Source organism: Nycticebus coucang, chromosome 11 (genome assembly GCF_027406575.1).
Source record: "Nycticebus coucang isolate mNycCou1 chromosome 11, mNycCou1.pri, whole genome shotgun sequence".
Taxonomy (NCBI): domain Eukaryota; kingdom Metazoa; phylum Chordata; class Mammalia; order Primates; family Lorisidae; genus Nycticebus; species Nycticebus coucang.
The window spans coordinates 115111777-115127797 of record NC_069790.1 but is presented as its reverse complement, the minus strand read 5'-3'; the positions used below and the strand labels follow the sequence as shown (position 1 = coordinate 115127797).

Here is a 16021-nt window from a genome sequence, read left to right as displayed (position 1 = left end):
TACATGTATTACAGCTGGTCACTAAAAAATAAAGAGAGTTTCATGCCCCTAAACTTCAGCAAAATAATACACCAAAAATGCTACAAATAGCTGAATCTAATTTATGCAGACACAGAAACCAATAGTTTCATGTACCACTTTAGATGAAAATATGCAACTAAGACTTATTTTGAGGCTAATATATAATAAGCAGGAAATATTGTTGGTTGAAAAAATCATGATAATGCAAGTTAGGTTAGCTGTCACTAAAAAATGATCACAATGCAGAAATACTTATCTTCTGGGTCCAAATCATCTTTTTACCAAGACCAATCTGTTTCCACAGACATTTGTAAAATTATTTGTGTTTTCCCAACTTGCTTGGTAGTGGGACCAACTGAAGATAAAAGAACCCCCAGTTTCCACAGAGAGGGGACAAGTGACTGCTGAGTGCCCTTCAGTCAGTCAACTTCAGTCAGGCATCCTGTGTCAGAGAATTCGTAGCCAGTGTGAAAAATACCTGGTACTTTTTTGAGCAGGATGCCAAGAATACATTTTTTAAGTTTTTCATGTGAATACCACCCAATAATTTTGCTTTTATTAACAACACTTTTATAACACAAATTGCAATTTCCTTTTAAAATCTATTTATAAATAGCTAGTTGTTTCTGAATATGATATAAATCATGTTTTTATTTTTCATTTTACAGTGAATGCCTACTGTGTTTTAAATGCTGTACTAGCTAATATGAGCATCCAAATGACAAATAAAGGATATTTCCATTTCTCATAATCCCTATATTTCAAAAAGGAATACTTTTGAATTCCTTACTCTTGGAAATGACTTCATGTTCTGACACCGTGAGAGGTTTAAACCATAATTGCCTCTGGCAGGTTTTACAATATCCCTGCTATTTATTTATATAGACCTTGTTTTACATAATTTTACTCATAGGTGTATTTCTTACTCCTTTCCTCAAAGAATTTGATTTTCAGTAGAGATAAATTGAACAAAATCATGCAGAAAAATCCAGGAGGGTGTATTTTATTTATTCTATCCAACACTGCTTGTTGTTTTTTTCTGATATCAAGAAATATAAATACGTGTGCATTTGTTGTTGCTGTCCCTTGATGTATTTTCATGGGTAGGAAAAATAGCACATTTCCACATTTTTATAGGCATAGCATTGTGCTTTTTGTTTATTTGGAAAATGTCCCATATCCTGGGATTGATGTGGCATGAGGGCTGATAGTCCAGTTAATTAGGGGATATTAGTACTTGAGGCAGCTTCTTGAGGAAGGACAGCAGTATTATTACAACCAGCCTTGAAATGTCTAATTAAAAGATTCAAAGCCTTGCCTAGAGTAAATTGAAAAAAACATTTCATTATTGTGGGAATGAACTCAGTCATTGTCCTATATACTCTCATGACTAGAGTACCAGAAATTAAAGTGCTTTCAAAGATTCTTCAAGGCAACCTGAGAATAAACAAAGAAAAACACAGTTGTGTCTAAAGAGTGTGTGGAATTAGAGTAATGAGGACGGAGAAACATCCATAACAGTCACAGAGTTAGGGCAGTTGGGGTCAACGTATAGAGAATCTTTAATCTCTAGATAAGGAATTTGAATTTTGAGCAATAAGTCATGGTAATCTAATAAAGAATTTTGAATAGAAAATTATAAGGTAATATAAGAAAATAATGTCATGGTTGTATGCAAGCTAAATTGAAGGATGCAAATTCTAATGACAGTAATAAAAGAACCAATTATAGTGTGCTTTGAAGAATAATGCTTTAGTCATTTTTTCCATCACACACTGAAAACAGGAATAGCGCCTTAAAAATTAGCCTTGTAAGTTCTCACCTAATGGGCACAGTGTATGAGTGCATAGCACACCCCCGGGTGAACAGCTCGACTACAACTTGAACTTTACTTTAGAAACAAAACAATGAAACCTAAGCATTCATGCCCTCATATCAGTGCAAAATTCCAAAAAAAACTAAAACAGAAATTAGGTGTAAATCATACACTTGGTGGTGATTGGTCTTCTTTTGTGCCCAAATTGAAGCCTCAAAACTTAACTGTTTAGCTAATGAACATCTTTTATACATGTGCCATCCACTCTGCTAAGTGTTACAGACTGAGAAATGCAGCTTGAACAAGACCTAGCTTCTGGTTCTAAAAATTTACTGTCTTGTGGGGTGCATGTCCTTATAATGAGATCACACTAATACAGTGGCAATGGTGCTTCTATTGTAGAAGTCTGATTGGATGGGGGAGAAGCCCATTGGAAATGGACCTTTTCCAGTAGCGTGTTCAAAGACTCTCTCCTAGCGGAGGTGGTGACTTGACTGAGTATTGAAAATATAATACAGGTTAACCAGAAAAAGGGAGTGTTCATTTTGAATACTGAAAGTTAAAGGTAAAACTCTCAGGCTCAGAATGTCAGAGAGAGGGCAGTACTGAGAGGAAGTAGTAAATCACACTTCCTAGAAAAGGAAGCATTCACACTTGGTGAATGCAATATTTACATGTGTTTCCTTTAATAAGGTGCAAGAGAATGAATCAGCAGGGAGCCTCCCTCCACACCTGTTCACGCCCCTTCACACACATGCAGCCTTGTTGGAATTGGTCCTTCTCACCTGGCTTCTTCCGCTGCATCTAGTGTGTCAGGGGCTCCGCCAGCAAGACTTTCTGCTTTCAGTTTCACAGGAGGTTGGAGTCCCCTAGCTTAGTTCTCCACAGAGGTCCAGGGGCATCAATGCTAGAGGGTTAATGGGGGTATGAGTAGCTTGTACTTTTATGCTGAAACTTTCATCAGGCAGTTATGGTGAAACTTTAATCAGGCAGTTTATAGCAGACAGGTGTCTTAGCATAGATCTTGATCATTAACCCAATTGCTATTTTCAAATGCAAACAAGCTTATATATATATATATATAGTTCACTTTTGTGGTAAACACATTTTTTTCCTTTTCTTTTTTCATTATAACTTTTTTTCTAAAATGCCATGTTTGAAAAGAAGTTTTATATAAACAAATTCTATGGACTGAATGTTTCTATTCTTCTCCCAAGCTCCCAAATTCATACGTTGAAATTCTAACCCTCCAATGTTGTGGTACTATGTATTAGGAGGTGGGGCCTTGGGAAGGTAATTAGATCGTGAGGGTGGAGCTCTCATAAGCTCTCTTGTTTCTTGCAAAGTGAAAGAGAGCCTGTTTCTTCTCTTTCTGTTCTCCACCCTGTGAGGATGCAAGGAGCATATGGCCAAGAAGGTCCTCCAGAAATCAGTCTGCTAACACCTTGATGGTAGACTTCCGAGCCTCCAGAACTACAGGAAATAAGTGCTGCTTAAGCTGCCCAGTCTACAGTAATGTGTTATAGCAGATAGCACGTTTATGATATTTCTTAGTAACAGTGTGTTAAGAGTTTGACAAAGTAAGATGAACACACTCTGTCCAAGCAAGTTCACTTTTTTAGGTGGTAATGGTAGCCATCCTCTGGAAATATTTACATTAATTATATCCTTAAAGGAAAGGGGGGAAATGTCCAAGCACTAGGGTATTAAATCTCTTGGCTTTTTCTGGGAATTAAAGTAACATCGTCCATTGGTATCTGTGGGGTATTTGTTCCAGGACCCCTGTAAATACCAAATGCTGTGGATACTCAAGTCCCTGATATAATATGGCACAGTATTTACATATAACCTATGCACATCATTCTGTATACTTTAAATCATCTCTAGATTATTTATAATACATACTATGACATGAATGCTTTATAAATAGTTATACCATGTTGTTTACAGAATAATAACAGGAAACAAGTCTGTACATGTTCAGTACAGACAAGTTTATTTCTGAATATTTTTGATCTGTGGTTGGTTGAATCCATGGATGAAGAATCTAAATCAGCGGTTCTCAACCTGTGGGTTGCGACCCACAGGGACTGCATTAAAGGGTTGTGGCATTAGGAAGGTTGAGAACCACTGATATAAATGGATGTGGAGAATTAACTGTATTTCTAGAATGTAAACGTGGGGTGGGATTTGAAGATATAATTTATGGGACAGCCTTGCAGAAGACTGAACTTTGTGGATTCTGGAAAACCAATGCTGGGCGGCACCTATGGCTCAAAGGAGTAGGGCACTGGCCCCATATACTGGAGGTGGCGCGTTCAAACCCAGCCCCAGCCAAAAACTGCAAAACAAAACAAAACAAAAAAACAATGCTTATGAGGTCAATTAAGTTTGCAAACTTGCCCCAGAAAAAGTGCTACATACCTCATTGCTGAGCATCACTATGTTCACCTTTGAGGTACTCCCCTGGGGAAGCTAGGCACAGACGTGCGTGCCTAACTTCAACCTTCAAAGCAATTTTGAAACTTTTTTCCTGAAATGGCCATCAGGGCTGTCATCATTCGAGGTCGGACAATTAAGTTTGTGAACTCATTATAGAAAAAGTGCTACATGCCTCAGTGCTGAATATCACTGTGGTCACCAGAAGGCCAAGGGGAGTACTTTGAAGGTGACTGTAAATTTAAGCAGATCCTTGGCAAGATAAGTTTTGATACATAAGAGTCTTATTCTCGTAGCAAAGCTTACTTGGTTATAGAGGCAGCAGTATGGGTAAGAAGGCCATGTAAAAGGTCGGTGAAGTGAACCATGTGAAAATTATGTGCCTGAGTAAGGCCTTTATAGAGAGTAAGATGGAGTAAGAATTGAGGAAAATCCTGAATTTTCTTGTATTTCTTATCTGTGAATAGAAACCTCATAATTTTGCCACTGCAAGAGGCGTTGTTTCTCTCCCAAATAGGCTTATACTTAAACTGAGCCTTACATTAAAATGTAGCTTGGTTGTATTTGAGATGATCCCTGTAGTGTTACTGCACAGGCTGCCAAGATCCAGCAAGGTATGTCCTGTGTTCATCAGTGTAGCATAAATCTTGATACCATAAAATCTGAGATCTTTAATTTCTCTGTTTTCTCATTGGGCTTCTTTCACATCACTCACTGGCATTATTTTATAGGCTTACTAAAGCATGTTTTGATATTGCTGGGGATTTTGTCAGTTTATTTGGTTTTGCTCTACCTTGACTCAACTCTTCCCTCTGTGTTCTGTATTGGCTCTGTCCTCTTCAAATTATAGGTTCAAACAGTTGGACCAAAGAATTTCATTATTCTGTCGAGGCCTCACTGTAGTACAGTACAGATCTGAAAGTTAGGAGAAGCTTGTCAAGCATATCATCTTGTTTTTTGTTTTGTTTTTTCCATACCCTAGTAGATGATTTTGTTCAGTTGACTGTGTTAATGCTTGTTATAACTCTCAAACACTAGGGTAAACATGCCTTGGTTTACATGGGATGACCCCAATTTATGCCTGCATTTGTGCTGTAATTGTTTATAATATCCCCCTTTTACTTCTAAAAGTATCTTAGTTTTGTACATTAAATTGTATGATCATCCTGTCAGGGAGAGCCACAAAGAAATTGTCTGTTTATGCATATCCAGAATTCAATTTATGGAGAACAAATGTAATTAAAATGTGCTGACAGACACTGCCCCTCCTGTAGACTTCTCACGTGCTTGCAGAAGACTGAACTTTGTGGAATCTGGAAAACCAATGCTGGGCAGCACCTGTGGCTCAAAGGAATAGGGCACTGGCCCCATATACTGGAGGTGGTGTGTTCAAGTCTTTTTAAGGACAAATGGAAAAAAAAACTTATTATTGCTTAACTGAAAGATTTTTACTATTGTAATAGAAAAATGAAATTGCTTCTCCTTTTAGGTTATATACCCCTCAACCAGTCTTATCATGATTCTATTAAGGTAAATAATGCAAAGCCAAGTTTTTCATTTATTTCATAAACAAAATGAACACTATTATTATTCAACCTACTATAGTGAAAACCAGAGAATCATAGATGGACTGTAAGAAGTGAAAGGAGTCTTGAAAAATATGGTAGTGAACTTAATCCATTCCTTACTTTAGAGATGAGGAGCCACCTGAGTCACAGGGAGGTCCTGTAACTCCTGCGTGGTTGCACGGTGACTTAGGTCGTGTACTATACTATGCTCAGGTCTCCAATGTCCTAATCCAGGGTTTCAAGGTTCTTCTTGCTAGATATGATTGCATAGGAAAATCCAAAGGCAAATCTTATTCCCACCCCACTCTCTGTTGCTAACACAAAAGGTCTACATAAAATACCCTAACTTGAGGGTCAGAAATATACAGATATCAGTCAGAAGTTGATTTTTTATGAAGTACTTATTTTATTTTTCTTTTATTCTGAGACAGAGTCTCACTCTGTTGCCCTGGGTTAAGTGTCATGGCATCATAGCTCACAGCAACCTCAAAGTCAAGCTCAAGAGATCCTCTTTTTTTTTTTTTGAGACAGAGTCTCACTATATTACCCTTGGTAGAGTGCTGTAGCGTCACAGCTCACAGCAACCTCAAACTCTTGGGCTTAAGCGATTCTCTTGCCTCAGCCTCCCAAATAGCTTGGACTACAGGCCCCTGCCACAATGCCTGACTTTTTTTTTTTTTTTTTTGTAGTTTCTAGCTGGGGCTGGGTTTGAACCCACCACCTCCGGCATACGGGGCCGGTGCCCCACCCCTTTGAGCCACAGGCGCTGCCCTCAAGAGATCCTCTTGCCTCAGCCTCTTGCGTAGCTGGGACAGCATATGCCCTCCACAATGCCCAGCTAATAAACAGTATATTTAAAATGCAGCATAATAGGTATGTGCTGAGTAATTGTATATATGTGTGCACAAACATGTTAGTTTTAGTTCTTAGTTTATTTTTATTTGACAGATAATAATTGTATATGTTAATGGGATACAAAGTGATATTTCAGTACATGTATACATTGTGGAATAGTTAAATCAGGTTTATTATACCCATCACCCCAAATATTTGTCATTTTTTGTTGTGTTCACATATTTTAAAATCTTCTCTTTTAGCTATTTTGAAATATACATTATGAACCGTAGTCACTATGCCGTTTCAAAGAACACCAGACTTACTCCTCCTGTCTGACTGCACTGTTGTACCCACTGACCAACATCTTCCTTTCCCCCATCCACCACCCCCTCCAGCTTCTAGTAACTACTGTTCTGCTCTCTATTTGCCTGAGTTCGTCTTTTTGTAGATTCCATTTATAAGGGAGATAATATGGCATTTGTCGCTCTGTGCCTGGCTTATTTCACTTAACATCCTACAGGTCCAATCATGTTGTCACACACAATTTCCTGCTTTTTAAAGGCTGAATAGTATTCCATTGTGAGTATATACCACACTTTTTAACCCTTTATCCTTTGATGGACACTTGGCTAGCTTTACTGTTGTGACCAGTGCCGCAGTGAACATGGGAGTGCAGATACCTCTTTGGCATAGTGGTTTACACTCACTCGTGGCAGTTCTGTTTTCAGCTTTTTGAGAACTATCCATACTGTGTTCTGAAATGGCTATACTACTTTACAATACCACCACCAGGGTATAAGGACTCTCTTTTCTCCCCATCCTCACCAACTCATAACTTTGAACTGCATTTCTCTGATTAGAGATTATTAACATTTTTCATATATCTATTGGCCATTTGTATGTTTCCTTTTGAGAAATGTCTATTCAAATCCTTTGGCCATTTTTTAAAAGGATTATTTGTTATCTTATAGTGGTTTTACTACCTTGTACATTCTAGCTATTAGCTAAATTAGCTGTCTGACTTATTTTGTAGCATAACAAAATACGATCTATTTTAGATAATGTTTTGTTTGCACTTGTGAAAACTATGTATTCTGTTTCTCTTGGGTACAATATTCTGTATATGTTTATTAGGTCCCTTTGGTCTAAAACTCAGCCCTACTCTGAAACTAATTTATAACTTTCATATGAAAGCTATAACCCAATTATAACCTAAGAATCTGGGGAAAGGGGAAAGGGAGGGAAGGGGAGAGGGGAGGATGGGTGGAGGGAGGGTAATTGGTGGGACCACACCTACGGTGCATCTTACAAGGATACATGAGAAATTTACTAAATGTAGAATATAAATGTCTTAACACAATAACTAAGAAAATGCCATGAAGGCTATGTTAACCAGTTTGATGCAGATATTTCAAATTGTATATAAAACCAGCACATTGTACCCTATGATTGCATTAATGTACACAGCTATGATTTAATAAAAAAAAAAATGGAAATAAAATAAACTGCAGTTCCGATTCAGTGTTTTCTTATTGATTTTCTGTCTGTCTGTCTGATCTACCCAAGGTTAAAAGTGGGGTGTTGAAATGTCCTACTACTATTATATAATAGTCTATGTCTTCCTTCAGATCCCCTAACGTTTGCTTTGTATATTCAGGTGCTCAGATGTTGGGCGTCTTACAATTATTGGATCTTCTTTATGAATTGGTCTTGTTATAATGTCCTTCTTTGTATCTTTTTACTGTTTTTGACCTAACGTCTATTGTTTTTTAATAAATAGTGTGTCCTGGCTTGCATTTTGTTCCCATTTCTATGGAATATCTTTTTTCTTCTCTTTTTTCTTTCATTTTTAGTCTGAATGTCCTTTAAGGTAAAGTGAGTCTCCTGCATGCAGCATATGTTTGGGTCTTTAAAAAAAAAAAAGAAAGAAAGAACAACTCTATTCAGCTGCTCTGTGCTTTTCGATTGGAAAATTTAATACATTTATATGTCAAGTTCTTTTTGATTAGGTGGGACTTAATAGTGCCATTTTGTTAATTGTGTTTTGGGTTTTTTTAATTTAATTTTTAGTTACTGTATACATTTATGGGGCAAAATGTGATGATTTGATATACAGTGTGGAATGCTTAAATCAAACTGATTAACGTTCCTTTCTTTTTCTCTCATTTTCTTGCCCTGTGATTTGATGGCTTTCTATAGTGGTATGCTTTAGGTATTTTCTTTTTACCTTATGTGTATTTATTATATCTTTATATATGTATATATTATACCTTTTGCTCTGTAGTTACCTTGAAAATTATATAAAACATAATTATAACTACCTATTTTAAGTAGATAGCAACTTAATTTTAATTGCATACACAAACTCTACAGTTCCGCCTGTCCATCTTCCACATTTTAAGTTTTTGTTATCACACTTCACCTCTTTTCACAGTTTGTATCTCTTAACAAATTATTGTAGCTGTAGTTTTTTTTTTTGTATAGTTTTGTCTTTTAACCTTTTTACCCTAGATATAATTGATTTACCCAGTGCCATTACAGTATTAAAACATTTTGGATTTGACGGTATATACTTCTATATTTTTAAGTATGTTTTATACTTTTACTTCTTTGTGTGTCCCTAGTTAGTGTCCTCTTCCTTCTGCTTGAAGAACTCCCTTCAGCATTGTAAGGCAAGTGTAGTGGTCATAAACTCTCTCCAGTTTTTCTTTGAGAAAGCCTTTATCACTTACTCATTTTTGGAAGAATGGATTGCTGAATGTGGCATTCTTGTTGGTTTTGTTTTGTTTTGTTTCAGAATTTTTTTTAAATACATCAGCCAACTCCCTGCCGGCCTGTGTCATTTCCATCGAAAAATCTGACAAATTTGAGTTTTCTTTATATTAATATATGACAATTCATTTTATTTTCACTTGCTGCTTTCACCACCCTCTCTTTGCCTTTAACTTTTGACAGTTTGATGATGTGTCTTGGTGTGGGTCTTTTTGGATTCCTCTTACTGAGCTTCCTTCTGTCTTTCTATTTCCTTCCCCAGTCTTGGGAAGTTTTCTGCCATTATTTCTTTGGATATGTTTTCTCTCCCTTTTTCCATCTTCTCCACTGAGTATACTGATAATGAGTAAGTTGTTACACTTGGTGGTGTCCCGTAAGTCTCTTGAGCTATCCTCACGCTTTTTGTCAGATATTAATTGATGGATGAATCAAGCAATATAAGGACTGCAAATTGACCACTATGTTTTGCAGTGTAGATGCCATGAGTAATCGTGATCAATGGAGTGATAGGGGCTGGGATACTTATCTCTTATCTGTATTTCTACAATGATCTCTTGCTTTCTCCGAACTCTTTCTTCAGCTTTCCAGTTTATTCTCAGCATGGTGGCATTTTAAATATATAGTTCATATCAATCCTCTACTCAAAATATCTCCTCATTTAATGCTAACAAATGTGAAGGACTTTATAATGACTTAACAAAGCTCTATACAAATGAAACTCTCATGTTACTCTGATTTTTCCTGTTCCTCTAATTTCTCATTTTGTTCTAGCCGCTAACCTCCAGAAACTCCTTGACCTTGATGGACTTATATAACTTCATGGCTTTACTATAGTTTGTTTTCTGAAACGTTGCCTCAACTCTTACCCTTGCCCTGGGTATTCATATGTGTGGCTAACTCCTTCAACCTCCTTTGGGTCTTCGCTACTACTCTGTTAGTTTTCCAATGTGGCTTACCCTAGCTATGTTATTTAAAGTGAATCATCCTCCCAACCAGCATTTTTTATCTTTCTCTATTCTATTATTCTCCTTTTAATATTTACCACCCTTTTCACATTTTAACATACTTACTTTTCTATTTTTATCAAATTTATATTGTCTTCCATATGAATATCAACTCCATGAAGGCAGATGTTTTTGTCTTCTTTACTATTATATTCTAAGTGTTTACAATATTTCCTAGCACGTGGTAAATGATCAGTAGTTGCTGAGTTTCTTACTTGTCATTCACTTGTAAGCAAAGCTTATAAATTCATAAGTTGTGTATCTGAGATAATAAATGTGATATGTTAACTTTTTCAAGAGCTGCTAACTTCTGGAATGCTTACTAAGCAGGGAAGTACTAATTGTTAGGAATTAGATGTTAACTCAGCCTAATAATTAGCTTCTTGCCTCTATAGTTATATAGTCAGTTCTTCCTGAGTTTTTATATGCTCAGGGAAGCTCAGTAAATACCTGTTGTCTACTTTGGTTGCAAATACTGTGCTACTGACTATGATTTATGGCCCCCCTCTAGAAGGAGAGACAGACAAGTATGTCAGTAGGTACAACAAAGTGTGACCGAGTGATGTTACAAATAAATGCACATAGGAATTTGGCTTCTCATAGAAAGGCACACTTGTGGTCTATAAATGGTCTATTTTAGAATGAACACCCTATCCCAGTGGCATTGTCTTAAAAGACATACATCTATGCGGGCGGCACCTGTGGCTCAGTGAGTAGGATGCTGGCCCCATATGCCGAGGGTGGCGGGTTCAAACCCAGCCCCAGCCAAACTGCAACAAAAAAATAGCCGGGCGTTGTGGTGCGCGCCTGTAGTCCCAGCTACTCGGGAGGCTGAGGCAAGAGAATCGCTTAAGCCCAGGACCTGGAGGTTGCTGTGAGCTGTGTGAGGCCACGGCACTCTACCGAGGGCCATAAAGTGAGACTTTTTTTTTTTTTTTTTTGTGGCGACAAAGACATACATCTACCTCTGTAAAAAATGCAGGGGTAATATATGTCCTTTTTCTCCTATCTCTGCAAGTATCAGTTGCCCTACTTACAGTCAGAGCTAGAGAAATGAAAAAATAGTTTGAAGCCAGTTCCTTCCCCACCTCACCTGCAGCTTCATTGATCCTGTAATGTTTTTAATCAGTCTTGCTAAATACTTCCCGTAGAGAAAATGAATAGTGACGAGAAGTGATCTTGTTGCTGCTTTCTTCTGAAAAATGCAATGATTGATTTACAGATATTGCTCATTCATCCTATGAATGATATCACATTGTAGACGAAGGGGATTAAATTTTGGATCCCTCAAGGTTTAGCATGCAGTAATGAAAAACTGAGAACCTGGAAAAGGGATTCCATAATCTGCACAGTGAATAAACTTTTATCAGGCCTTGTTTCTTATGTGAATTTAGGATTGTGTGGATAGGAAGATGCTGTGGCCTTTTTACTGGTACCTTAAAACTTTTTCTGTATTTCATATACTTCTTTTAGTCGTACTTCTCTTCAGTTTAAAGCACATTCTTGTTAGATCTCCTTTCATCATATTTAATCTCTGGGCCTTTCCCAACTGGTCTAGAGTACTTTCTTAATGAAACCTTCTACGCAAGAATAGAAGCCATTTACCTACCTTCATATCCCAAACAGAAGCCCTATCTTTGACAAGTCTAAGTCTAAATTGCTTGTAAGTTACTCTAAAGATTGACAGACGTCCCTGGCTTTGCCCATGTCTTCAGAGCATGTTTACTGAAGTGCATGGCCTTTCTGGACTCCAAACTTGGTAATTTTTGGAGTGCTGGAAGGATTCCCATAGATATATGGTTTGTCTTCTTAAAATATTTTAAGTTCGATGGAAAGTATTTTATCCAAAGTAAAAAATTTCCCTTCTTACTACACTTAGCTAAGGTCAGAAATAGGAAACTCATTTCAAACTTCCTGGTTCTTCTCTGTAATTTAATGTTTTTATGGAACCCCTGTCTGATTTACATACTTCCACAGTATGCCAATTTATCTATTTCTTCTATATTTAGGGTAATGAGTCTTTTCTTTCAATGTCTTCATTTATTCATGTACAAAGTTCTTGAGCATTTGTTTTTCAAAGCACTATTTAAGATCCTAGGTGATAGCTATTGAACCACAGAAACACAGCCTTTGGCTTCATGGGTCTTACACCATCCATTATTCCTCTAGTAATTAAACAGGTTCTCTCAGGGCTTGGGTACGAGGTTGTTCTAAAACTATGCCATCTTCATCAACTGTGTATTATCTAAGCCTTTTTTTTTTAATCCAAGGTAACTGTTTTAAAACCTAAAAACCAAATATACCTTATTTTTAAACAACTTCTATTGTATACCCGAAAGAATGAATGCTACTGTCAGTTTTTATTATATGTAAGGTTTTTAAAAAATATTTTAGTTCAGCATTTCATTCTTCCTCTTTTGCGATCAATGTATTACCTTTGACTATGCTGATAAGTCAGAGAAGACTTCCACGTGAAAGAAATACATAAATGGAGTTTTGAAGGAAGAGCTGGCAAGTTTTCTAGATAAACAGGCAAATGGGAAAAAAAACTTAGAATATGGGGGGTGGTGCCTGTGGCTCAAAGGAAGGGTGCCGGCCCCATATACCAGAAGTGGTAGGTTCAAACCTAGCCCCGGCCAAAAACTGCAAAAAAAAAACACAAAAAACTTAGAATATGTACTAACAAGAGTTGATCTTGACACCTGGCCATGCTGCTTGCTGACTATCTGACCCTGATCAAGCAACTTAATAATGTTTTTATCTGAAGAACAGAAATTATGTGTTTTGTTCATTGCTTATCAGATAAACTACAGCGTTGAGAGCTTTAGTTAGGTGTTTGATGCTATTTAATTATTAAAAATTCTTTACATTTGTGACTCCCAGTTTTACCTGCTTTGCTTAGGTTGATGTGATCGTGACACTGGGAGGCCTTGCTGGGCGTTTTGACCAGATTATGGCATCTGTGAATACCCTGTTCCAAGCCACTCACATCACTCCTTTGCCAATGATAATAATCCAAGAGGAATCTCTCATCTACCTGCTCCAACCAGTAAGTGAAAAGTAAATCTACTGTGAGTCCGACCCTTTGCTCAGACTCAGAGAAAGCTCTGCCCCGGTTGTGTCTTTGACCTCGGAGTGAAGCTGACCAGGAGTGCAGCTGGTGGCTGCTCTAGTGTTCTGCTCGGGTCTCGGACCAGCAATGTGTGGAGGGGAGGCCTCAGCGCTTTCATCTTCTTGTGCTCAGGAAGAAAGAGAAAATCTTGTAACTTCTAATTAAATTGACTAAGAATTAAACTTAGCACTTTTGTGTTCTGAGCAGCTGAATGTGAATGACACTTGAGAAAAACCTCAGCAGGGGAAACAAAAGGCTTGGCAGTATTTCTAATAGAATTCTCATTTTGGATTTGATTTTGTTAAGCACTTAAAAGAAAGTCTTTAGCTTTGACTATTCATAAGTTCCCTGATTATTAATTCCGTTGCCTCAGAATAAATTTCTAATGATGATATCATTTGTTTCCAATGACAAATATTAAGAACATTTTCTACCAGTGTAGCGCATAGAACAGAATAATGCTTACCAAATAAACAAATGTAATAACGTTGGTAGATTTCAGTTAAAAAAATAATCATTTGGGTAACTATTTTTTTTAAAGCAGTAGATAATTCTTTTCTTTTTTGCCTCTCATTGTAGTGTGCTACTTATAATTTTGCTTCTGCCTTGTCAGATATCCACCATCTGTAGCATGCCATTACTAAAAATTGTTTGGTAAATATTGCAAATTTAATGGATGCTCACCATTGTTTAGCCAGTTTGCTTTTTTTTTTTTTTTTTTTCCTGGCTCTTTGCATTTTCTAACCTTGTTGCTTCCCCTTGTGGGAGGAAAGCAGAAGAATTCAGATTTCAAACCCCATACTTACCCAGGAAAGTGACTCATGATGCCAGAAGCCACTTCACTTTCAAGTGGATCCTTGACTTCACACAAGAAATAATTCAGGAGCAAGCCAACAGAATAAAGTGAAAGTGAGGCTTATTCAGAAACTACAGAAAGGGAAGCGTCTGCTCCACAGAGGAGCGGCCGCCTCTCCTTGCAGAAGAGAACCAGCCTGTGCAGCCAGCTGCCCGTTCCTGTTGCCTTTCTTTTTGAGCAACAGGATGAAGAAAGGAAGGAACATGCATGGGAGGGGAGATGTTCCTCTACCATCTTGGTTCTCACTGGTGGGAACTTGCCCTGCCTTCATCTGTTTTGTTCAGGGCAGTTAGAAACTTTGTTTTGAGACTTCCTGACTCCGTAAGGCAAGGCTGCAGCATTACCCAAAGGGATGCTCAAGGCGTCGCCTGCAGCGCGGAGGCACCCAGAGCAGCACCTGCCAGGTCCTTGTTTCAAAATTACCCATGAATTTAGTCAGCAGACACTTAGGAGTGCCTGCTACCTATCTGTTGCACTGCTTGGCAAGTTAGGGATAAAAATAAATTGTTGCATGTGATCTTTACTCTCTAGTTTATTTCCAGTGAAAGAGACATTTATAAAAATGTAATCATAATGCAATATTTAAAGATTAGTACCTAAAGAGGATGAAAGAATAAATAATCTGGGTGTTATAAGGAAAGTCTTCACTCACATTTTATTCACTTAATTAATCCAACAACTATTTACTGAGTACTTGCTGTATGCCAGGCTCTACAGCAGACAAAAAACAAACAAACAAACAAAAAAAACGAACACTTGCTTTTTGGAGCATACTTTCTGCTGAGCTTACATTTCAAAAAATCTCCAAGGGTTAGTAGATGTTTGCTTTGGGAGATGATCGGACAATCATTCAAGCCAGAAAGAGCCAGTGAAGAAACAAAGAGGTACAAGATGTATTGTAGAATTTGCAGGTACTTCTGTACAGTGAAAATATGGGGTATGGTATGGAAAAATGTTAGAAGACAAGATTTAAAAAGCTGGTTCGAATATTGATTGTGAATGGCCTTAAATTCCACACAATGGAATGTGAACTTAAAAGATTTTAATTAGCAATGTGACATGCATACATATGCTCCTTAGATTTCTTACTGAATTATGCATTTATTAAATAGCAATTTTTGAAGTTTTGGAACTTCCCAACACTGTGAAGCACCAAGCTTTGTCATACTGCATGTATTGTATTGAATCGAAGGTGTGTTAGCTAAAGTAGTCAACCATAACTTTGTCTCTATGTAGATACTATGGTTAATAGATTATTAGTTAAAAATGCAGTATAGTAATTTTTAAAAAGTATGATTGGAAGATTAAATTATAGAAAAAGCCACATCAAAAAAATGACTTCTGCTTTAAGATCTTTTTGTTGTTTTTGATATTCTGCATCTTAAACATAATTATGGTATAATTGTGGGCCTTCTAGAATACAGTTTGGGATTGACTGGATTTCCTCCGTCCATAGATCACTGTCTGTCATCCGTTCTGGAATACTTTTAACGATTATGATTTCAAATGTTCTAATCTCTTTCCCTCTTCTTCTGCACCTACAGTTAAATGTATATGAGGTCCAATATTTGTACTATATAAATCAAAAAACTTTTC

The 16021-nt window shown here is 37.2% G+C and overlaps 1 protein-coding gene across 6 annotated transcripts in view; it reads left to right on the top strand.

The window, feature by feature from the left end:
* The window catches only part of TPK1 (thiamin pyrophosphokinase 1), a 363462-nt gene that overhangs the window by 207167 nt on the left and 140274 nt on the right, over nt 1-16021 (top strand). For 5 of the 6 annotated variants that reach the window (XM_053609651.1, XM_053609652.1, XM_053609654.1 and 2 more), the window contains one exon: nt 13360-13506. The exons of the other annotated variant lie outside the window; for it this stretch is intronic. In XM_053609651.1, the coding sequence (XP_053465626.1) occupies nt 13360-13506 (147 nt within the window). The remainder of the gene's footprint in view (nt 1-13359; nt 13507-16021) is intronic. 6 annotated transcript variants of the gene reach the window in all.